Source organism: Mustela putorius, unplaced genomic scaffold, assembly GCF_011764305.1.
Source record: "Mustela putorius furo isolate JIRA1106 unplaced genomic scaffold, ASM1176430v1.1 tig00003983_pilon_pilon_pilon, whole genome shotgun sequence".
NCBI lineage: Eukaryota > Metazoa > Chordata > Mammalia > Carnivora > Mustelidae > Mustela > Mustela putorius.
The window spans coordinates 8,916,138-8,936,996 of record NW_025422123.1 but is presented as its reverse complement, the minus strand read 5'-3'; the positions used below and the strand labels follow the sequence as shown (position 1 = coordinate 8,936,996).

General features: G+C 44.8%; 1 protein-coding gene across 19 annotated transcripts in view; it reads left to right on the top strand.

Annotated features, from left to right (window-relative positions):
- TRERF1 (transcriptional regulating factor 1) overlaps positions 1-18,180 on the top strand; it is a 201,787-nt gene extending 183,607 nt beyond the window's left edge. For 12 of the 19 annotated variants that reach the window (XM_013062255.2, XM_045071257.1, XM_013062245.2 and 9 more), the window contains 5 exons: positions 274-362; positions 2,179-2,346; positions 8,245-8,448; positions 11,127-11,374; positions 14,774-18,180. In XM_013062255.2, the coding sequence (XP_012917709.1) occupies positions 274-362; positions 2,179-2,346; positions 8,245-8,448; positions 11,127-11,374; positions 14,774-15,098 (1,034 nt within the window). In that variant the 3' untranslated portion in view covers positions 15,099-18,180. The remainder of the gene's footprint in view (positions 1-273; positions 363-2,178; positions 2,347-8,244; positions 8,449-11,126; positions 11,375-14,773) is intronic. The other 7 variants (XM_004739906.3, XM_004739904.3, XM_004739902.3 and 4 more) reach the window with 3 other exon arrangements.
- The last annotated feature ends 2,679 nt before the right edge of the window (positions 18,181-20,859 follow it).

The window sequence follows — 20,859 nt, the reverse complement described above, 5'->3', positions numbered from 1 at the left end:
TCACAAAAGCTGAAGACGATTGGAATCATTCCCATTTGTAGGTCACCAGACTGAGTCTTGAGTTCAGTAACTTGCCAAGGTCAAAGCCAGAGCTGGGATTTGAATCCAGATGTCAGGGTTGCGAACCATTACACTACACTGGATTTCTTGTTCAAACTGGAGTTGGATGTGTATCATATCACTTTCTAAACAGTCATGTTTTGTAACTAAATAAGCCAGCACCTAAAAGTAGGGAGAACTGTGAGCTGTTCTTACAATGTTTCTATTTTGTAGGTTCCGACAAGTGGACCTCCCTAGAAAGAAAACTGTTCAATAAAGCACTAGCCACTTACAGCAAAGACTTTATTTTTGTACAGAAGATGGTAAGCATGCTTTTTCTAATCGCTCACTTGAAATTGAATTTGGGAAATTGTGTACCTAAAGACATACAGAAATATCTGGTACTCATTTAACACTCTCACGAGAAGGATGTTAGGGTCACTCCAGTGTCAGGGAGGTGAGGGAGAAGGAGAACCTACATTATTTGGACATAGTGGTCGGGGGGTATTTTTTATCTTATTAAATACATGTAATTTATACATTCTCTCAGAATAAATAGGACGGGTCTGCTAGTTTACAATATACATGATTCATTTCTTGTATATTTGACAGATTTGTTGTGTTTTGGCAATTTTTTTCTGAGAAATTAAAGAAGGGATGATAGGTGCCTCCCCGCTAGCCAGCAGCAAAGCATCTGGTTTGGGGCCCCTAATCATAATGGCAATAATAATAAAAATAATAGTTTGCATACATAACATCTTGCAACAAAATAGAACTCTTCTATACAGATGAAATAGCACTTTTACAGCAGATAATGAACTTAGTAGACCTTCATTTCTAAGAGGTGAGGTGGTTTAGACTAAAAGTTAAAATGATCCCAAGGGTGTTTCAGAAAATCCATGAACAATGGAGACGTGTTGTGTTATTAAGGTAATTAAAATGTTCAGGTCCACAGAGAGCAGTTGCAGGTAATAACTCCCACTGGCATCTGTACTGGCCGATGTCACCCACTTGGATGCCTGTCTCCTGTCCTTAATCTAGGGCCTTCCTTGATGGATAGGAATCAGAACAGGTAGACTCTCCTCCCTCTCCAGATCTGTATTCACTATTGGCTTTCTCTGCCTTGGAGCCCACCCCACTCTTGGCTGCCCCGTCAGCTCAGCAGCTTCCATGCTGTCGTCTTTTTTGAGTCCCCTTGCCCCAGGACTGAGCCAGGGGAGGCCTCACCCCTTGCAGGCCTGCACCGTGTTGACTGGTGATGGAGTCATGTGTCATGTTTGCGAGCAAGTGCTCTCCGAGCCAGTGTCCTCACTCCCTGGCTTTGCGAGCAAGTGCTCTCCGAGCCAGTGTCCTCACTCCCTGCGCAGCTCTAGAAATTCAAGATATCCAGGGATGAGAAGGGGACAGCTTCAGGAAGACAGGACTTGGGGTTTTGCCCCTCTGATCTTACGATTGGGTTGGCTGGCTCCCCGCAAGAATTGTGGCCAGCCTCCAGAAAACACACATTATTGAACCACACCTTGAGCTTGGAGATCTATGAACTACACAAAGGCATTTTTCCCCCCTCTAATATATGTACCTTTGCCCCCTTGGGGGAGGGCAGAGCAGCATTGGTTTCCTGCAGAAACTAAGCTCTTATCATCATAACTTTTGCCTTACATTCCTGTTCGATTACTGAGGAACATTTTTCACAAATAGATTTTGAAGGTCAACCAGCCAGAGAGCCAAATACACTCAAGCACATTAAATGAAAAAACATGCTGCTTTATGGGTTAAAAAAGGGAATGAGCTCTCTGTGAACCAACATCAAAAAAGATCTCCAGGCTATATTGTGGGAAAAAAAAGTCAAGTTGCAAAACAGCAGACAGTGTGCTGCCTCTTGTGAGGAGAAATACATTTTTGTATTCTTTGGTATCTGCATTCAGTTTTTGGCATGAGACCCAAGAAATGAGGGGTAGCTGTGTGGCGGGGGTGGAGAGTGAGGGCTGGATGGAGGGAGACCAGGTGCCGAAGGAGGGTTTTCCCGATCTACATTTTTTTTTTAATTGAATTGCAAACACTTGTGAGCTATTTCACAAAAGCTGATGGCTGGGCAGAGCGCATGCTGCCGAGCTGATCTGCAGATGGCTTTCCCGGCAGGTGAAGTCTAAGACCGTGGCTCAGTGTGTGGAGTACTACTACACCTGGAAAAAGATCATGCGCTTGGGGCGGAAGCACCGGACACGCCTCGCAGAAATTGATGATTCTGTGGTGAGTGAAGCTGGTCAGTCGCTGCTTATGCGGGCCCCGCTCCCGCCCCACACCCAGGTTAGTAAGCGGCTGGCGTTTGGCTCGGCTTTATGGAGATGACTACCTGAGCAGGTGATGGCCCACTCCCTGGCGGGATTCAGGCCTCCACTTCCTGGCACAGAAATGCCAGAAGGAAGGTGCTTCTGACTTTCCCCCGGAGCTCAGCACTCAGTTCAAGGAGGTGAGGGCTTGCCTGGCTTCTGAGGCACCCAGGGTGATCCCTGCCTTGACTTGATGGCTTATAAGTGGGTGCCCTTGACCCCCCAGGATATCCTTTCTGATCCCACTGGCATCACAGATGCTGCTGGCCAGAGAAGCACAGCCCTCGGGTTTTCCCACAGCGTCTGTGAAGCATGACCAAGGAGGAGCTCTGGCTTCTAGACCGTGTCAGGAGCTCTCAATTATTGAGGAATAGTTAGCAGTGTGTATATTCTAATCCTTAATCACCGTTTATCCTCAAGATTGATTTCCTTCGGTGGCAGACGATCCAAAGTTGTCTGCATATTAAGCAGACATGAAAGACGTAACACACTAAGGATGAAAGACACTGAAGTCTTCTCTGAACCCCTAATGTGTGGCTTCAGTAATTATGATCACTTTTGTACTTGTGGTTCACTCCTTTTATCTGCATCCATAGCCAGGGGAAATATTTCCACGCACTGTGGGAAACATTACCAGCCGTGCAGGGGTGTATAAAAATGGCATGTCTTACAACAGATTCGTGAACTCCAAGCTGTCACCATCGGGGAAAGTGTTCGGAATTCATGATTGTTGTGAATATCTGTAATTACACTGTCATTCACCATCATGCCCCAGTTGTGATAGCACATACGTGGCTTATTTTCTTTAATGGACACTTACATAGCCCTTTCTATGTGCTGGGCCTTGTGCTAGGCCCTTTACCAGTATGAACTCTTAATCCTCATAGACATCCGGGAGGTAGGGAACTGAGGCACAGAGCGTAGGTAACTTAGCCGTGGTCAAATGGCTGGTGAGGATGTTGTCTGAGCCTGATTCCCTGTGTGATACTTAAGAGCAGTACAATGCAGACTCTTAAAGAAGTATAAAAACTTTGGGGCTCATTAATTCCTTGAGGTCCAAGTTCCTACCTAAGAATTATCCTAGCTGTGAAATATACACACATATTTGAATTTATATTTGGACCCAGGTATCAGGAAAGAATCGACATCTGCATCAGAGATGATGGTGTTCTGTGCTTGCGGCTTCCCGTGACCAGGGCTTTTGTTTGAGTAACTGAAGTGGGTGCTGTCTTCTATCTGGAGAGCATTGTTCTCACCTGTGGCCTAATGTTTAAAAAAAGCAATGTGGTCTGTTCTGGCTCAATCAGCTGAACGCAGTTGAGTTCCCACGATGTAAATAACAAAGCGCATGTGGTACTGTGGGTGACCCGGGGATGTCAACTGGCCTCTGGCCCCCCTCCCCACACCAGGAACGTATACTGAAGTTGGAGGATGTGGCATACACAAATGGAAGCTTTAGCATGAACCCCAAGAGTGTTTACAAGCAGCGTAAGACAAGAGCCAAAAGGACTTGGATGGCACCTTAGGTCCTCTCTCTCCTCCAGCTCCACCATGCCCGAGCAAGGGTTTGAGGCCCAGAGAGGGGAAGGGCTGCCCAAGGTCACACAGAGCATTACTTTCCAGATGAGTGGACTAGATGGCAAACAAGCATGAAGAAACTTGGTCTTGCAGACCTAAGACCTGGCTCCTAAGCTTACTGACCTATAAAATGGGGCAGATGGCTCAGATGATTTGGAAGGTCCCTTCCAGTTCTGAAACATTCTGGTCTCTGTCAGAGTCATGTTTTGGAAGAAGGCAAACTCAGAGAATATGGTTTCCTAAGGCCAATGGATGTCTTTCTAGCTGTGTGTTACCAAGCGCCTAGGGGTGTTCCTAGCATCATATAAATCCTTTAAATATCTGTTGTGGAATGAAGTGAATGAACATCATTCCCAGAGAGGAGTCACTGGGGCTCATAGCAGTGCTCCCTCTATGAACACACTGCAGGGAGATGGGGAGAACAGGGGGATTCAGAGCAGGGGATTGCTGCTAAGGAAGATATTACCACGTAAGGAAGAGGGGCCGATGTGGGCTGGCAGGGCTCTGGAGCTGTGCAGAAAGGCCAGGCCAGCCTGTTAGCCCGAGACAAGGAGAAGAGGGTAAGATGATGCCCAAGGAACCACACCTTCTTAAGCCTGTTCACCAGGAGCCAGGATGAGGTTGGATCGGGAGCATCCCCACCCTTGTTACCTTAAGGAGACCAAAAAGCCATGTGCAGAGATGACTCAGGCCCACAAGAAAGAAAGAAAGAAAGAGGGAGCGAATCTTGATTTAAGGTCAGCATGGTAGCTCACACTTTCTTTCAGGCACTGTGAAGACACAGTCAGCCTTTTAAGGAAAGTTTGCAAAGTAGAGATGAAAAATTGGGACCATGCAAGAAATGGGAAGGGTGTAGAAGGCACAGTCATAGGGGTCCTGCCCTTTGTCCTCTGGGCCTGCCCAAAGGCTTCCTGATCATAGGTCCGCAGTGTTTCGTCCAGATGGAACACACTCGGATAGTTCAGGGACTTTTGTGGGGAGAAGGGAAAAAGAGAGTTTGTGAGGAATGGCTGCTCTTGAGGTAACCAGAAGGCCAACAGACCGCAGTAGCTTCCTCAGCTGATTAGACTTCTGGCCTAAAGCCATGAGAGGTCCTCCCATCTTGGAGGCAAAAGAAGGGGACCAGGGTGGGCTCTGTTAAGGATGTAGGAGAAAAGTACTGATCACATCTCCTTGTCTCCTGCCCGCACTCATGCTCCCACTCAAGGCCAATCTGTGGGTCTGGTTGTAAATTCAGCACAATTCAAGAAACTAAGTGAGAAGAGTAGCTGACTTTGGAAGATAGCAGTCAGGTCTCCCAAGGGCAATGCTCACCCATGGTCTAAGCACCTAAGTTACTACCACCTGGTCCACTGCTGATGGAAGCTTGGGAACGCGCCTGCTGCCCTTTGACATTTATAGGCAGCTGTTTGCAATGGTTTGAGGGGTTTAGGATCTCTTTGTTTGGGCTGAAAATATAAACTGTGTGCAGATGAACACATGTCCCCCTGTGGACATCACTGCAGGGCCAATAAATGAAGAAGGCTAGATTTTGAAATCAGATAGTTGAGGTTTCAATCTCAGTTCAACTTTTTTACCGGCTTTGTGACCTTAGGGAAAGTCACTCTCTGGCCGATTTCCTCATTTGTACGGGATTATCGTATGCACCAGAAATTTCGTGTATATGTATGCGTGCATACGTGTGTGTGTGTGGTGCCTAATTCCTAGCAGGCTTCCAACATGTTTTCATCCCCACCATTACCATCATCATAAGTAACTGTGACGCTCAGATTTATGTCTCTGAGTAAATTTGGGCTGTTGAGCATTTGTATTTTCACTTAACAAATGTCTCATCATGCAAATTCCATTTGCATGCCTGAGAAATAAGAGTATCATCCTCCTCAAGGAACCCTTACTGCAGACTCCCAAGGTTTTAAGCACCGTGTTAAATACATCACCACCTCCCCATCCTGTATTTGCCCACCTGCTACCAGTTTGGGAATATTATTCAGTGTTTTATTTCACAATACATCGTGAAATGGCCAACTTGTTGATACAAAGTTGTCCATGTTAGGATTCTTGTCCTCCTATCTTTGTATCTCTTAGTCACTTTGGTAAGCCATATGGCTTGGTGATAAATCATTTTGTGAACATGTATAGATTGCCAGTTGAAATAAAACCTATCTAAATTCCAGAGACATATATAATCACAGCACAGTGTAATTTAATCTGTAAATTTGTGACTATATGGAATCTTTCTAAGATCTCGTTCTCTTTCTAAGAGTTTTTAAGCCCAAAAAAATGGTATTGTGAGAAAATTGTAATTATAGCAAGGACTGTAAAACAAATGCCATTGTCATTAAAAGTTACCATGTAATCTAAGGGCCAAGGTGTGGACAATGGCTTGCTTAATAAAGCAATATTGAGTCCACAGAGCTCCAGTTCTAGAAAGGTCTGGAGTGAACCATTGGAGTTTGACATGACATGGTTTTACCTGAAACCCTTTGAGGTTCAAAGATGTTGGATTCACGTGGGAATCAGACCATTTAAGGAAAATCAACCCGTGTGTTCTATACTCATAATTATGAGACCTACGACTCATGTATCAGAAATAACTCTGCAAAATGAAGTAGGCCTACATCTGTGCTCACTGAAGTCTTTCAGCAAATGTAATCATTACTGGTTCATTGTAATGAACCCACTGGAAACTGAAGCTATTTCTTTCTCTCTTTTTTTTTTTTAAGATTTTCTTCTTAAGATTTTATTTATTTATCTGAGAGAGAGAGAATGAGAGGGAGAGAGTGCACAGGAAGTGAAGGGTCAGAGAGAGAGGCAGACTTCCTGCTGAGCAGGAAGCCCTATGTGGGACTCGATCCAAGGACTCCAGGATCATGACCTGAGCCAAAGGCAGTTGCTTAACCAACTGAGCCACCCAGGCACCCTGAAGCTATTTCTTAAGTATACCCTATCACTACATTCTCTCAAATATGCATATAGTATTAAATGCAGACAGCAGTGGGACAACATTGGAATGTTAAATGCCCCATATGTACTAGCATTGTCTTTCTCTCCTGCCCCCAATCCAAACTGGAGAGAGAAAGTTTGTGGTTTCTGGATCCCAGGGGACTGCTCCTCTACTCTTAGAAATCTTCGTCCTTTTCAGGAATTTTTGCTTCTGGGTTCTAAGAATCGTAGGTTCCCCCAGAGTTCCATCATTCTCTGAGATAAATCAGCCTGGAGCCCATGTGCTTTAAGCAGAGCCTGGCAGACACAGCTGACCTGTCAGGGTGGAGGCAACAGGACATGCCTTTTGTTTCTTCATCTGTAAAATGGGAAGATGTTTCCAGCTTCTGGGTGAGACTGCAAACATGAAAATACTTTGTAAACTGTGAAGTGCTGTGAAACAGAAGCTGGAATGAAAAATGACATAACGTAGAACTCCCTCTCCCTGAGCCTCCATCCTTCCACAGCCTGGAGGAGCCAGCATCCCTCCGGGAGGACGGAGGAAACAGAGTAAGGTAGTTGAACAAATAGAATGAAGGCCTCCTGCGTCTCTGTTCTCCACCTGCTTGTTCTGAAGTAGGGGGAAGGGACACAGTAGCAGTGAGGCTACTAATATTTTTCATGTTATTTTTGATAGAATACCTCTGCTAGGCATTTCTCCAAGCCCATGATGACATAGTCCAGAAAGAAAAAAAAAAATGTGGGGGCTTGGGGTGGTTATCCCTTCCCCTTTCCTCTCTACAAAGCTGTTGACGTTCACTCTTGGATTCTATTTTGACAAGAGTAAGCAGGAACCCGTCAGAGCACAGTGAGTCCCATGCTTTCCACAGGCCAGAGGTCAGATCAGATATGTGGGTTGTTTTGCCCGGAAATGTATCATAAGGTCTGGAAACAAATCACTATATATGTCTTTAGTCTCTCTCCGGGGGGGGGTTCCGCAGTATCGTGACTGCTTAAAAGCCCTCCTTACTGCTCTGGGGAGACAGAGCTGCTCATGAGTGAGATTTAATCCAATTCAAAGTCTGCTGGTCTTGAGCAAGGGAGAGAAACTCTACACACAGAAATCTCTCTTCTCTGCCTTCGCATATTTTTACAAAAGTGGTGAGGGGGCCCCACAGTGAGGCAGGGGGACTTCCTCGACCTCAAAACCCCAAGCACCCAATGACAGGACTGGTAGAGACCATCTGTTGCTATTCCTTAGGCAGAAAGAACCCTCTGTGTTCAGCCCCTCTCTCCTTCTGGCTGGTGGCCTGTTCATCACTAAAAATGCCATTTGGGGATGTCCCCTCTTTTGCTTCTGTTGTCTCACCACCAGACGAGTGAAGAAGAAGAGGAGTTAGAGGAGGAGGAGGAGGACCCGGAAGAAGATAGGAAATCTACAAGAGAAGAGGAGAGTGAAGTGCCCAAGTCACCCGAGCCACCGCCAGGCCCCGCACTGGCTCCCACGGAGGGGCCACCCCTGCAGGCCCTCGGCCAGCCATCCGGCTCCTTCATCTGTGAGATGCCCAACTGCGGGGCTGTAAGTGTCACTGTGTCCTTCAGGAAGCTGGGACTAGGAGGGCAGCGGGCCGTGCCTGGCTTTAAGGACAGAGCGCTTTAGAAAGGCTGCACTTTTAGCAAGGAAAGTTTCACGGAGGCAATTTCACGTTGCATTGTTTTTTTTTCCCTGTGTTTCCATTTCCTTATTCACTCAGCCGGCAGATGTTGATGAGCCGGCAGATGAGCACTGGGGTGCTCTGGGGCCCCAGAGAAGGTCCCTGCCCTCAGGAAGCTTATGATCCAAGCTCCTCAGAGCTACTGAGCATGGTTTCAGCGGTGAGCCTTGGCCTCCAGAACTTACAAGCCTTGTTTCTTGGTGCCCCGCCACCCCTCGGGGCCATGTAACAGTAGGTCCTGCCCCCTTGGCACACACTGAAATGCCTTGGGGGAGCCCACAGAGAAGGCTTGCCCTCTCGTAACACTTGTCCCCATTCCTGGTCATCTCACCTGTCTGGAAGGTTTTGCGTTTCATGATTCCATTAAGTGTTACTCATTCAAATGTCAGTAATCTGAAATTTGAGAAAATCATTACAGTGATTTAGTGGAAGTTTACCTTTGTATGCTTTTCAAAGAACCAAGAAAATTTTTACTAAGCAATTTAATCATGTAAACAGGCTGAACCAGTAAGTCTGTACAATTAGCATAGTACTTTTCAAGTACATTGGAAATACCGTTTAGCTAAAATAAATTCACTGTTTGATCATTCTTACCACTAAGGAAGGCCTTATGCAATCTATACTGGTCCGGTCTAAGGCCCCCAGTGTATCTTAAAGGATATATTTTTTTTAAGATGTTAACTTTAGACTTTCAGTCCCTCACCAGTCCCCCCACTAGCCTGCATTGTTGAACTTTTCCTGAGTCAGGTATCTTAAATCCAGGCACAGCTGTACAGGTAAGTTCTAGAAGTATTCCTCAAAAAATGAGAATGTTAACTCCTTCACGAGAACCCCTGTGTTTTCCAAGCTAGTGCTCATCTTTGCTTGTATATTATGCAGGACAACACTGTTTTCCAGAGTGTATTGAATGCTGCTTGATGATTCCGACATTTAGATGGAGAAAGCAATAGTTTTTAAAATATTTAGATACTAATGCAGAAATTCACTTGACTTACGTTCGAAAAAAAAAACTGGAAAAGTAAGAAAAAAAAAACATACATCTGGCATTAGCTTCGAAGAGAACATAAGAAATTGCTAGCTTGTTTCTGTCTTTGATGTTTAATGACCTGGAAGCATCACCACATCATTTCCATTTTGTATAGAGCTCTTCCGTTCAGGGATGGTTAAGATGTGACTTTCAATGCCAGTATTTCTGGGTGAATTAGTTTAGAAATTCACTGTTTTCATCAGCTCATAGTTTGGTGTACAGTAAATTCTTGACTGAGTGGGAAGTCATCTTTCACTTTTGCCAATCAGAAATGCTCAGCAAGCTGGATATTTTTTAATGATTTTTAAAATTCACAAGGAGAAAACATGTTAGTTTTATTCCTTGCCTAAGTCTGGAGATTTGGGTTGCTAAATCAGCCATAGATTTATTTTTCCCCCCCAGTAAGACCATAAACAGAACTCATGAATTTCACACAGAGCAAACCTCCTACGGCTCCGTGGGTAGGCCTGTTAGCTGATAGGTTTAACAATCTTGAAGTCGGGGCTCTTCAAATTCAGGGAAGTGGATTGAATCTCTTTATAATAGTGGTGCTCAACTAGGAGTTATTTTGTTCCCCAAGAGCATTTGGCAATGTCTGGAGACATTTATGTCACATCTGGAGAGGTGCTGTTGGCTTCTCCAGGGTAGAGACCAGGATGCTGCTAAAATTCCTACTTAACACGGCCCCACTCCAACAAAAACTATCTGGCCCCAAATGTCAGTCATACTGAGGTTGGGAGAGACTGCTTTTGGCAAGTTTCAAAAGACTGTCCAGGTCCTGCCCCTTTTTATCATCCCACAGTAAAATCTGGGAGTCTGAAACATTGCTTTGACAATTGGTCACTGATTAAGGCTTGGATGTAATGTACAGAATTTATCAGAGCCGCTAATCAGTGTCTTTCCACCTGTGTTTCTTGGGGTGCTCGGTCTTTCCGTGGTAGGGAGATAGAGCTGAGCAAGTAGGCCCACTTCCCAGGGTGCTGGCTCTATTTCAGCCAGAACATCTCTGCTTTTAACTTTGAGCATTTGCATAAAACCTCATTTATTTTGTTTTGTTTTTCTTAAAATAAAAGAAAGAAAGGGAAGGGAAGGAGAAAGGGGGAGGGGAGGAGAGGGAGGTAATTTCCAACTTAAAAAAAAAAAAAGAGTTTGGAAGCTGGTCAACTCCCTCATCTTACAGGTGGAAAAAAGAAATTGGGTATACAGAGGGGAAATGGCCCAGCAGCTTTCCCTATGACACAGAGGCCGGATCTCACCCCCCAGGTCCCTGACTGCTAGATGGCAGCTTTGTCCTTCAGACTCGGCCACAGTGTTTCTTGTCTTCCAGTTGTAACAACGGTGCGGTTTTTTTTATGGGCGCAGGCAGTGTTAGTGGTGGTAGTATTTGACCTTGACCTTTTCGTGCCCACGTCCAAAGTTTGCTTGCATAAAACCCCTGCACCCCGTCATTAAACACTGTTTCAAGTATCACGTGTTTCACCATTGAGTAACTAATAACCCTAATTTCCTTTTCAGGACTGTAGATGTCATGTCACTCCCTTTCTTCCCCAGGTGTTCAGCTCCCGACAGGCACTGAATGGCCACGCCCGCATCCATGGTGGCACCAACCAGGTGACCAAAGCCCGGGGGGCCATCCCCTCTGGGAAGCAGAAGCCAGGCAGTGCCCAGAGTGGGTACTGCTCAGTGAAGAGCTCCCCCTCTCACAGCACCACCAGCGGCGAGACAGACCCCACCACCATCTTCCCCTGCAAGGAGTGTGGCAAGTACGTGCAGTTGGATTGGGGACCAAATCTGAGTCTGTGATGAATAAGTGCTCTGTGGAGGCCTGGCCAAGATGGTCTGAGGTTTCTTCAGCTAAAAAAAGAACCCAGTGTTTCCAAATACTCCCTCGTATCATCCTTGTGGTCTGCACAGAGCCTCAGGGTGGGTGGACGTTGTCTCTGACTCAGAATATGGTCATTCTGATATCCTCATGCCTAATAAGGACAGACAACTTCAGGGCAAACCTCTAGTAACAAAAACTTCCCTCTTTTTCAGAAACGGTGGGTGGGACTCTGATTCCCACTCCTTCCCTTCACACCCAAACCATATTCACGAGTGTTGCTCTCTTTGCATTCCTTCTGAGTGATTTGAGAATGGCTCTGAAACACGTATCAGGAAGTATCCTCTCACTGCAGGCTCCTTCCTGTGTCGGGGCAGACATCACTAGCCGATTGCTGCACTCTTCACTGTCATCTTAAGACAGGACCTCAGATCTTTTCGACCCTAATGCTTCAAGCAGGCATAACCAATTGATCAGGATGACTCAGGAGAAAAATCCTGTTTGTCATCCCTGCCCTTTTAAGTATAACTGAAGACCACTCAGAGAGGAAAACCGACAGCAGGCAGTACTAGTAACATCTAACACTTGCTGAGCACTCACTTTGGGAACTACCTTATGTGCAGGAGCTCATTTTAATCCTCACACAGAAACTCCATGTGGTACAGAGACTGTTTTTATCCTTGTTACACAAATAAAGATTGAAAATCAAGTAAAATAACTTGCCTCTGGTCACATCCCCCTTGAGAGCAGAACTGAGATTTGGGCCCGTCTCTGTCAAAGTGCAGAGCCCAGGACCCTGACCACTGCTCCATCTTACCGGTCTGTTTATTTTAGGTGGAAAAGATCACGGATGGTAAGACACACGGCCTTCCCTCCCACACCATCCAGGGTAGAACTCCACGTCTCAGTGAGGCCGCCTGACTTGGAGGGGTTGTCATGAGTGACTTCCTTGAGCATCCCTAGTTGTATGAGTGAGGCCCAATAGGACCTCTGCCTATGATACTCATTAGGCTATTTCCGACAACTTACCAGTACTTGCCATTTGTAGGGTACTGTTTGCTGGCACAGTTCTAATGGATTTGTACAGGTATTGATTAATTTAATCTTTAGTGCCACAGGGTAGGTCCTTTTATTTATTTTTTTTTTAAGATTTTATTTATTTCTTTGACAGAGAGAGATCACAAGTAGGCAGAAAGGCAGGCAGAGGGAGAGGAAGGGAAGCAGGCTCCCCGCCGAGCAGAGAGCCTGATGCGGGGCTCGATCCCAGGACCCTGGAATCATGACTTGAGCCGAGGGCAGAGGCTTTAACCCACTGAGCCACCCAGGCACCCCAGGGTAGGCCCTTTTAATAGGCGCTTTTGGACAAGCTGAGAAAATGCGGCACATAAAGAGTAAGGTTTTGGTCACAGTGCACATCTGAGTCAGGATTCAGGCTACGCAGCCTGACCCAGGCCAGCGCTCTCAGCCTCTGAGTGAGCCTAACTCCGTCTGGTGGCTCTCGCCAAGGTGAGATGGAATTAGCAGCAGTCTTCTCTCTGTGAAGCACAGTGATGGGGGAGATGCCTTTAGTGCAGCTCCTCTGTATTCTCATACCCCTCAGAGCCAGGACAAAGTATCTCTCTCTTCATCTTACCACGGAGACGTGAACCTCCAGATGGATCATTAGGCTTCCGGACTTGAAGTAAGGAGCCATCTTCAGACTGACTCGCTCTATCCCCCACCTGTCCCCTGAGAGGAGCCAACACCTCCCTCTGCTCACTTTGGGACACACAGGCTACAACTCCTTGTTCCAGCAGGTGGAGACAAAGAACATTTTAGCAAACCAGAATTAGCATCTTGAGCTCACTGGCTGTCTCTCAGTGACACCCATTAAGTGTTTTTCTTGTCTTGTTTTGATGTTGCTTGGGACCTTTTAATACCATAACTCCAGTTAAGATTTTGTGGAAAATAGAAATATTTTCTGTGGTTTTCCAGAGTAGGAATAACAGGCAAATGTTTGCAGAATGCCTGTTTTAGCTGCTGAAATTATGTTCATTACATGAAACAGTTTCAATATGTGCAATTGTGATTCATCAACTCTGCTTGTCTTAGAAATCAGAGGGTTTTTTTTTTTTTTCCCATTTCCCTTTATGAGCTCAGGAATGAATGCAGGGTATCTGTGCCACCCCCTCTCCCAAAAGAGGCAGCCTCACATCTGGGCAAATGGCTTCTGAAAAAGGTTCAGAGAGAAATATTTCAGGCTTTGTGGCCCATACTGTCCGTGTCACAACTTCCAGTGGTACCTTTGCTGAGCAGAGCAGCCACAGACAGTCCATAAACAAATAGACATGGCTGGGTTCCAATAAAACTTTATTTATGAAAATTTAGTGGGCTGGATTTGGTCCATTGACTGTAGTTTGCAGGCCCCTTGTCTCAAAGTTTTTCAACCTCAGCAGTGACATTTGGGTCTGATCAGTCCTTGTTTGGGGAAGAAGGGGACCACCCTCCACGTGATGGGCTATGGAGACCACCCTGACCTCTGCCTACTGGATGCGAGAAATACCATCCTCCCCTCGAGTTGTGACAGTCAAAAATGACTCCACACATCACCGGGTGTCCCTGGGAAGGCAGAATCACCTGCAGCTGAGAACTATTTCCTTCTAAAGCTAAAAGTAGGAAATTATGACAATAATTTGGTCGTTGGTGGCCAACAAGAGGGGCCTTAGGTGAAAAGGAGTGGTGGGTGTAGCTCAGAAGTCAAGTACAATGAAAATGGAATTGCGGAGGGCATTGGATTTGGCCACACAGAGTGGTGACCTTGAGAAGAGGGCTGGGGCTGCAGTGGAGGAGACAAGAATCCAGTTGGGGAGGGTGAAGAAGAGAGGAAGATAACAAGTGTGAAGGATTGGGCAGAGCCTTCCAGAAATTTGACTACGGAGGAACAGGGACAGAAGCCAAAGGCAGATGATGGGCTTTATTATGGGAACTGTGAGAGCTCAGCAGCATGACTGAGGGATTCTCCAGTTGCGATGAGGAGACGGGGGTGGGGAAGGCTAAAGGGGGAGAAAGGCACATGCTGCAGACCACAGATGGACAGGAAGGTCTTTGAGAATCCATCCTCCGTTGTCCCAGGGAGGAAGCCTAAAACACTGTACATGTGCTCCCATGCCCACCTCCTTTCCTTTGTAATGCTTGGAGAGGAGAAGCAACAGGGGCAGGAGGTCCTAGGTGACCCAGAGACTCTCTCCATGCCACCCAAACCAGATGTTAGACCACGAAGCACCTATTCCCTGTTGGGCATCCAGATTTCCAAGAACTCAGATCCCCTAAATTTCACATGCTGCTTTTTCCTCATTTTTAGAGTCTTCTTCAAGATCAAAAGCCGAAATGCGCACATGAAAACACACAGGCAGCAGGAGGAACAGCAGAGGCAAAAGGCTCAGAAGGCAGCTTTTGCCGCCGAAATGGCCGCCACGATCGAGAGGACTACGGGGCCCGCAGGGGCGCCGGGGCTGCTGCCCCTGGACCAGCTGAGCCTGATCAAACCCATCAAGGACGTGGACATCCTCGATGGCGACATGGTCCAGCAGTTGGGAGGCGTCATGGAAGAGGCCGAGGTTGTGGACACAGATCTCCTCTTGGACGACCAAGATTCAGTTTTACTTCAGGGTGATGCCGAACTATAAAGGCCCACTTGTCACGCAGAGACAGCCAACACCCACGGCCTCCGTCTTCGTTAATCAGGAAACCTGGACTCCCTGCTCGTTTTGTAACCATTTTAAACTACCTGTTTAAAGAAGTGGTCGTTTCATTCAGGTTTAGGAAAAAAAAAAATTTTTTTTTTTCAGTTTCTTTTCCTTTTATTTAAAAAAAAAATCAATGTTTCTGTGGGAGGTTGGAGGGAATAAATAATTGGCACAACTCTATTTAAGAGGTGTTTCATCTGGGCTGCATTCCCACGAACTCATTTCTGGCAGGGAATAAACCTGACCTTCAATGTTCTTTTGCTTTCAGATGTCAACCATCCTTGCTGCCTTTGATCCCAAAGCTTGCCGTGAGCGTGTGGATGCGTGTGCGTGTGTGGAGCAGGCTCCCCTCTTCATGTTGGGGCCTTGGGCCATCCTTTCCCACTAAGAGTTATTTTTGTTCTGTTTTGACCTCATTCTGGAGTTTGCAGCAAACCTGGAGTCTCTAGCAGGAGATTCTGTGTTAAGGGGTAACTTTCCAGTGAGCAAAGCAAGCCCTCCTCTTACACGGCTTTCCTCTAGCACATACACCATTTGAAAAGTCGACCAAATGTGAAAATAAGTTTTCTCCCTGTCTCGGCTATCCCCGTTGGCCTGTTTCCAGGAGTACTGTACAATTTCAGGCTTTACTGAGGACCTGGTCCCTAGAGGGAGTACATCATCCTCTCCTGTGTTCCCCCCTTCCCCTGGAACTGGTTGGTTCCGATTGGTGGATTGGCAGAGCCGTGTCTCTGTTTGAGCTGTCTAGAGGAAAACAACCCCAACCATGAAGTTGTTTAGGGAAAGTGGTTGAGGGTCACACATTCTGGGACACTGAAAAGTGTTCTTTTGCCCAAAAACTAGACTGGAAAAGCCCATTCTTTTTGCAGCACTGTTTAATGGTCCATGGAGTTCTGGAATTACTTTGTGTCCCTTGGAAGTACTGTGAAACCTCATTCGCTGGGATTCTGCTGTCATTCACCTTTGCTGGACTGTTTCCTAACCGATTTAACAGCAAATACAAGTGAAATAGCATTAAAGGCCAACAATAATGGTTTCTGATACCACTTTAGCCACCAATATTTGCATTCAAACAAGGAATGTATTCATTCAAGTCATTTACCAAAGCATTTCTAGAATTCTCCAAGCTACAGAACTCTGCTTCCTCCTGTCTCCTTAGCAGGGTTGCTGTTTGTACTTGAAGGTAATAAGCCTATAATCCTTCAAAAATGGCATTTAGCTCAGGCTTTTGAGCTGAGTCAGACTGCCCCCTCCCTGGGTAGGGCAAATGAGCACGTGTCTTCAGACTGGGACGCAGCCCAGCCAGAGGACTGCCCCCAGCGACCTCCCCTGGAGCGTTAATGCTGCCTGACTTCTGGAAGGAGGGCTTTCAGGCCTTGCCCCACCCTAGGGAGGCTGGCTCCCCGAGCTTGTGTAGGTGTGGCCTGTCCCTGAAGACTCTGCTGGCACATTAGTTAATAGCTTGACATTAGAAGGTCAGCCAAACATGAGGACAGGACCTGAGCATCTTTTAAAGTTTGACTCCAGCAGAAGCATTTTAGCACACGCTCGCTTTCCCTCGCAGCCCTGCCTAGGCAGTGTTCTCTGAATCTCAGGAAAGCCACAGTCAGAAGATAAATGTAAAGGTTCTTTTCGTTTCTGTCTTTGCGTTTTCAGAAAAAAAGGCCTTGGGGGTTTCATTCATCCTTTCCTACAGGCAAAAAGAAAGGTTTTATTTGCTGCCATTCTTGACAGGTTATTCTCTCTTCTATTTCGAGTTAAAACTGCCCAGGCCTTGCGCATCAACTTTGTGGCAGAATTGTTCCAGAACCATTCCGTAAGATCAGCTGATTGCGGCTGTCCCGGTGACTGCTTCCCTCGGCGTGTGCTGGCCTCTGAGAGTGATTCTGGAATGGTTCTGCTATCGGGTCTATGAAAGCTTATCTATCAAAGGAGCAAACACCCAGAAACATGTTTATAAAGCAAATGTCCTTGTTGTGTTTGGAGACTTGCCCAGCCGTTCCAGTTTTAAACATTAAAAATAAACTGAGTTGCCAAGGCAAAAAATGTAATGCACAATTTAATTTTGATTTTTCATGCAGTATAATGTAAGCATCTTTGACTTGAAATAACCAAAGAACTCCTCCTTAATGAGACAGTTCAAATTGCTGAAGTAGTATTTCTTGACAATATCAACTTAAAGAATTGACTTCACGGTAAAATATTGCACTTATTTTCCTTCTGAAATGATTCTGCCTGCATGTATGTGTTGTGTTTTTGCTTCCCTCGCCCTCCCCACCCCAAAGAATTTCTCTTCCTAAAGATTAATGTCTTCAACACCGTTACTGTTTACTATCAGATGGTTTTTCATTAGTGAATTTAGACCTCTTTGAGAAAGCTTGTATATAAAAAGTTAACAGATATATTTTATGGAAAAACCCATCTTATTTTCAAATATATTTAACTGCTGTTATATTTTATTAGAGGAAGGTTGTAAATATTTTCTAGGAGTTCTATTGTAAAGAAAAGTATTTTTGAAAAAAATTAATGTAATAAAAACGAAAACATTTTTAAATAGTGTTGTGATTGCTTCCTGTTCTGGCTTCATTATGTTCTATTCTCAGCAAGTGACTTGCATGCCTTCTCATTTCAGGATGTAATTTATTCAGGTTTGCACTATTATAAGTTGACATCATAATATTTAGTGTACTTAACTGTATTTTTCCCGGAATGCAGGTCCCTGGGTCCGTATCCAAAGCACTATGTATTAGCATCTTCTTAATTTTTTCTTTTGTAACGTGTGTATTTTTAATAAGGATTTTATGTAACATTTTGGCAAAAAAGAGGACAGTATTTTCTAGTGAATTTTATAATACATTTTGCTAAAAATGTTTCTTCCTAGGTCAGTTTTTGTTAAGGTGAACCAAAAGTCTTATTTTACCAGGGGTTTAAAAAAAAAAAGTTTGAAGCTTGAAAGCAAAGTTATATTTAAACATCATATGTAACAAACAAATAAAGTTGTTTTATAGACTTGTCCTAAAAAGGTGCATTCCTTCAAAACTTAAATGAGGCATTCTAGATTGGTTCTCCTCCTGAGTGAAAAGCATTTTTTTTTTTAAGTTCTCACAATCCTTTTTTCAGAAAGAGAGCCAGAAGAATTTTACTTAAAAGGTTCCAGGCATTAGCCTTCTCAGAAATTTATTACAGTTCCTATAGCTAGGCATTCATCAAACAGAGATGTAACCAAATAGACACTGTCCTATTTATATGTGAAAACCTGATTCAATACTGCATCAGCTGCTCTGAAAATAAAATGTTATCTTTTTGAGTTTCATTTGGCTTAAACATTCCTTCTTTCTAGCCACTTCTCACTGCTGGATAAGTGCTAATTTACCTACTAGTTGGTTTCCGTAGAGCGATTCAGAGGTCTGCCGATGACACTTGGTAGCTCATTGAAGCACCCTCTACCCAACACTTCCTGGAGACAAGAACATAGCATTTCTGCTACAAAGAGAGGATGAACCCCTTGCCAGGTCAGTGGTCTCTGCACCAGACTTCCTGGCCTGTAGCTTATGGGGGCTCAGTATTACACGCGGGTCGCTCATGGTGAATTCACCACCAAGACCCCGGCCACCCTGGTGTATCAGCTTTGCTAGTCTGGATTTCCAAATTCTGGAGTGTGCTTACTTTTTAACGATTAAAAACAAACTTGAGGTGTCACCCAGGCACCCCACTAAACAAATAATTTTTTTTTTTAAATTTGCTCCAAGTGGGGCATACCCATTCATGCCTTTTGATCTAGGTTCTTTGGTGGGGGGGAGGTTACTTTAATATTTAGCTATCAGTTTTAGACAGTTCTGTATAAATAAAATAGCAATTCCTCTAGAAGCAGCATGTACGTGGCCAGTGTTGTAAATTTAAATTCTGCTTGCAGAGGTTCACATGTCCGATCTGAAGACATTTTCCTGTTTATTCATTCAGTACTCATGATACCCATGTAGAAAGCACTATTCCTTTTTTTTTTTTTTAGATTTTATTTATGTATTTGACAGACAGAGATCACAAGTAGGCAGAGAGGCAGGTAAGAGAGAGGAGGAAGCAGGTTCCCTGCTGAGCAGAGAGCCCAATACTCCGGGCTCAATCCCAACAACCCTGAGATCATGACCTGAGCCAAAGGCAGAGGCTTCTACCCACTGAGCTACCCAGGCGCCCCAGAAAACACTATTCCACACTGTATTATACATGTGGGAAGAAAGTGTGAAGATGACCAACATTCCTTCCTGCCGATTTAATACTTAGAACATATAGAGGTCTGGGACTTGATCTAATTTCACCACTGGGAAGAGCAAAGGTCATGTTTTATTAATAATCTGAACCCCGTTACCACCATTGCCTCCCCCAGCAATGTGTATCGGGTGCTCAGCAACAATCTGTTAAATTGATTAATTATTAACAATACTAATAAAAATAAATAATACTAATATTAATAATACTAATATAATAAATTTATTAATTTACTCTTCTAGGTATGCGTGTGTATGTGTGTGTGTGTAAATAAAGCCTCTTGAAATTCATAGACTCCCAGTCTACCTCCCTCGACCACAGCCAGCCAGCTGGGGTGTGCTCTAGGAATGAGAATGAGTTTCAATGTTGACACAAGCAAAACACGTTTAAGAAGATAAGTTAAGAAATCGAATAATATGTTCCTAAGTGAACCATAGGTGATCTTTGGATCACAGACATCCCTGTATAAAAGAGCCAAAATGGGGCGCTTGGGTGGCTCAGTCATTAAGCATGTGTCTGCCTTTGGCTCAGATCATGATGCCAGGGTCCTGGGATTGAGCCATGCATCAGGCTCCCTGCTCAGCAGGAAATCTGCTTCTCCCTCTCCCACTGCTCCTGCTTGTGTTCCCTCTCTCACTGTGTCTCTCTCTCTATCAGATAAATAAACAATAAAAATCTTTTTAAAAAGAGAGAGGAAAAGGTGCTGATTATTTCCTTTATATAAGAGAATCTTTGGAGCGTCTGGGTGGCTCAGTGGATTAAAGCCACTGCCTTCAGCTCAGATCATGATCCCAGGTTCCTGGGATCCAGCCCACATTGAGCTCTCTGCTTCCTCCTCTCTCTCTCTCTGCCTTCTTGCGATCTCTGTCTGTCAAATAAATAAATAAAATCTTAAAAAAAAAAAAAAAGAGAGAGAGAGATAATCTTTGAAAAGGGCTGCCCTCCCCATCCCACCCCTGCCCCAAGGTAAGTTAGTTGTAAAGGCCAGAGAAGCCATCCCTGCTTGTCTTGCATTCCAGCACACATACCTTTACCACACTGGTGCTTGCTTTGGGCTGTTTTAGGTCATTACTTCCTCTGCTTGTGTAACTTCATTTTTAGCAATAATTGGCATTGTTAAAATCCCTTCATTGAGATGTGCTTGACATACAAAAAGCTATACATATTTAACATATACAGCTCGATGAGCTGTAACTTTGAAGATAAGTATATACCTGTGAAACCATCACAATCAAGGGAAAAGGGCTGTCTTTTAAAACAGAACAGCTGGTGCAATCAAAATATAAGGTAGAAATATATGACTCATATACTTTTGTTCTTCCTGAATATAAAGCAAGGTGTACTTCCCTCAACTGCATAGAATCATTTAGCCTCCTACTCATCTTATATTAAGTCAGACATTTGAAAGTTTAGGTAGTAGAAGAGGCCCATGATGGCT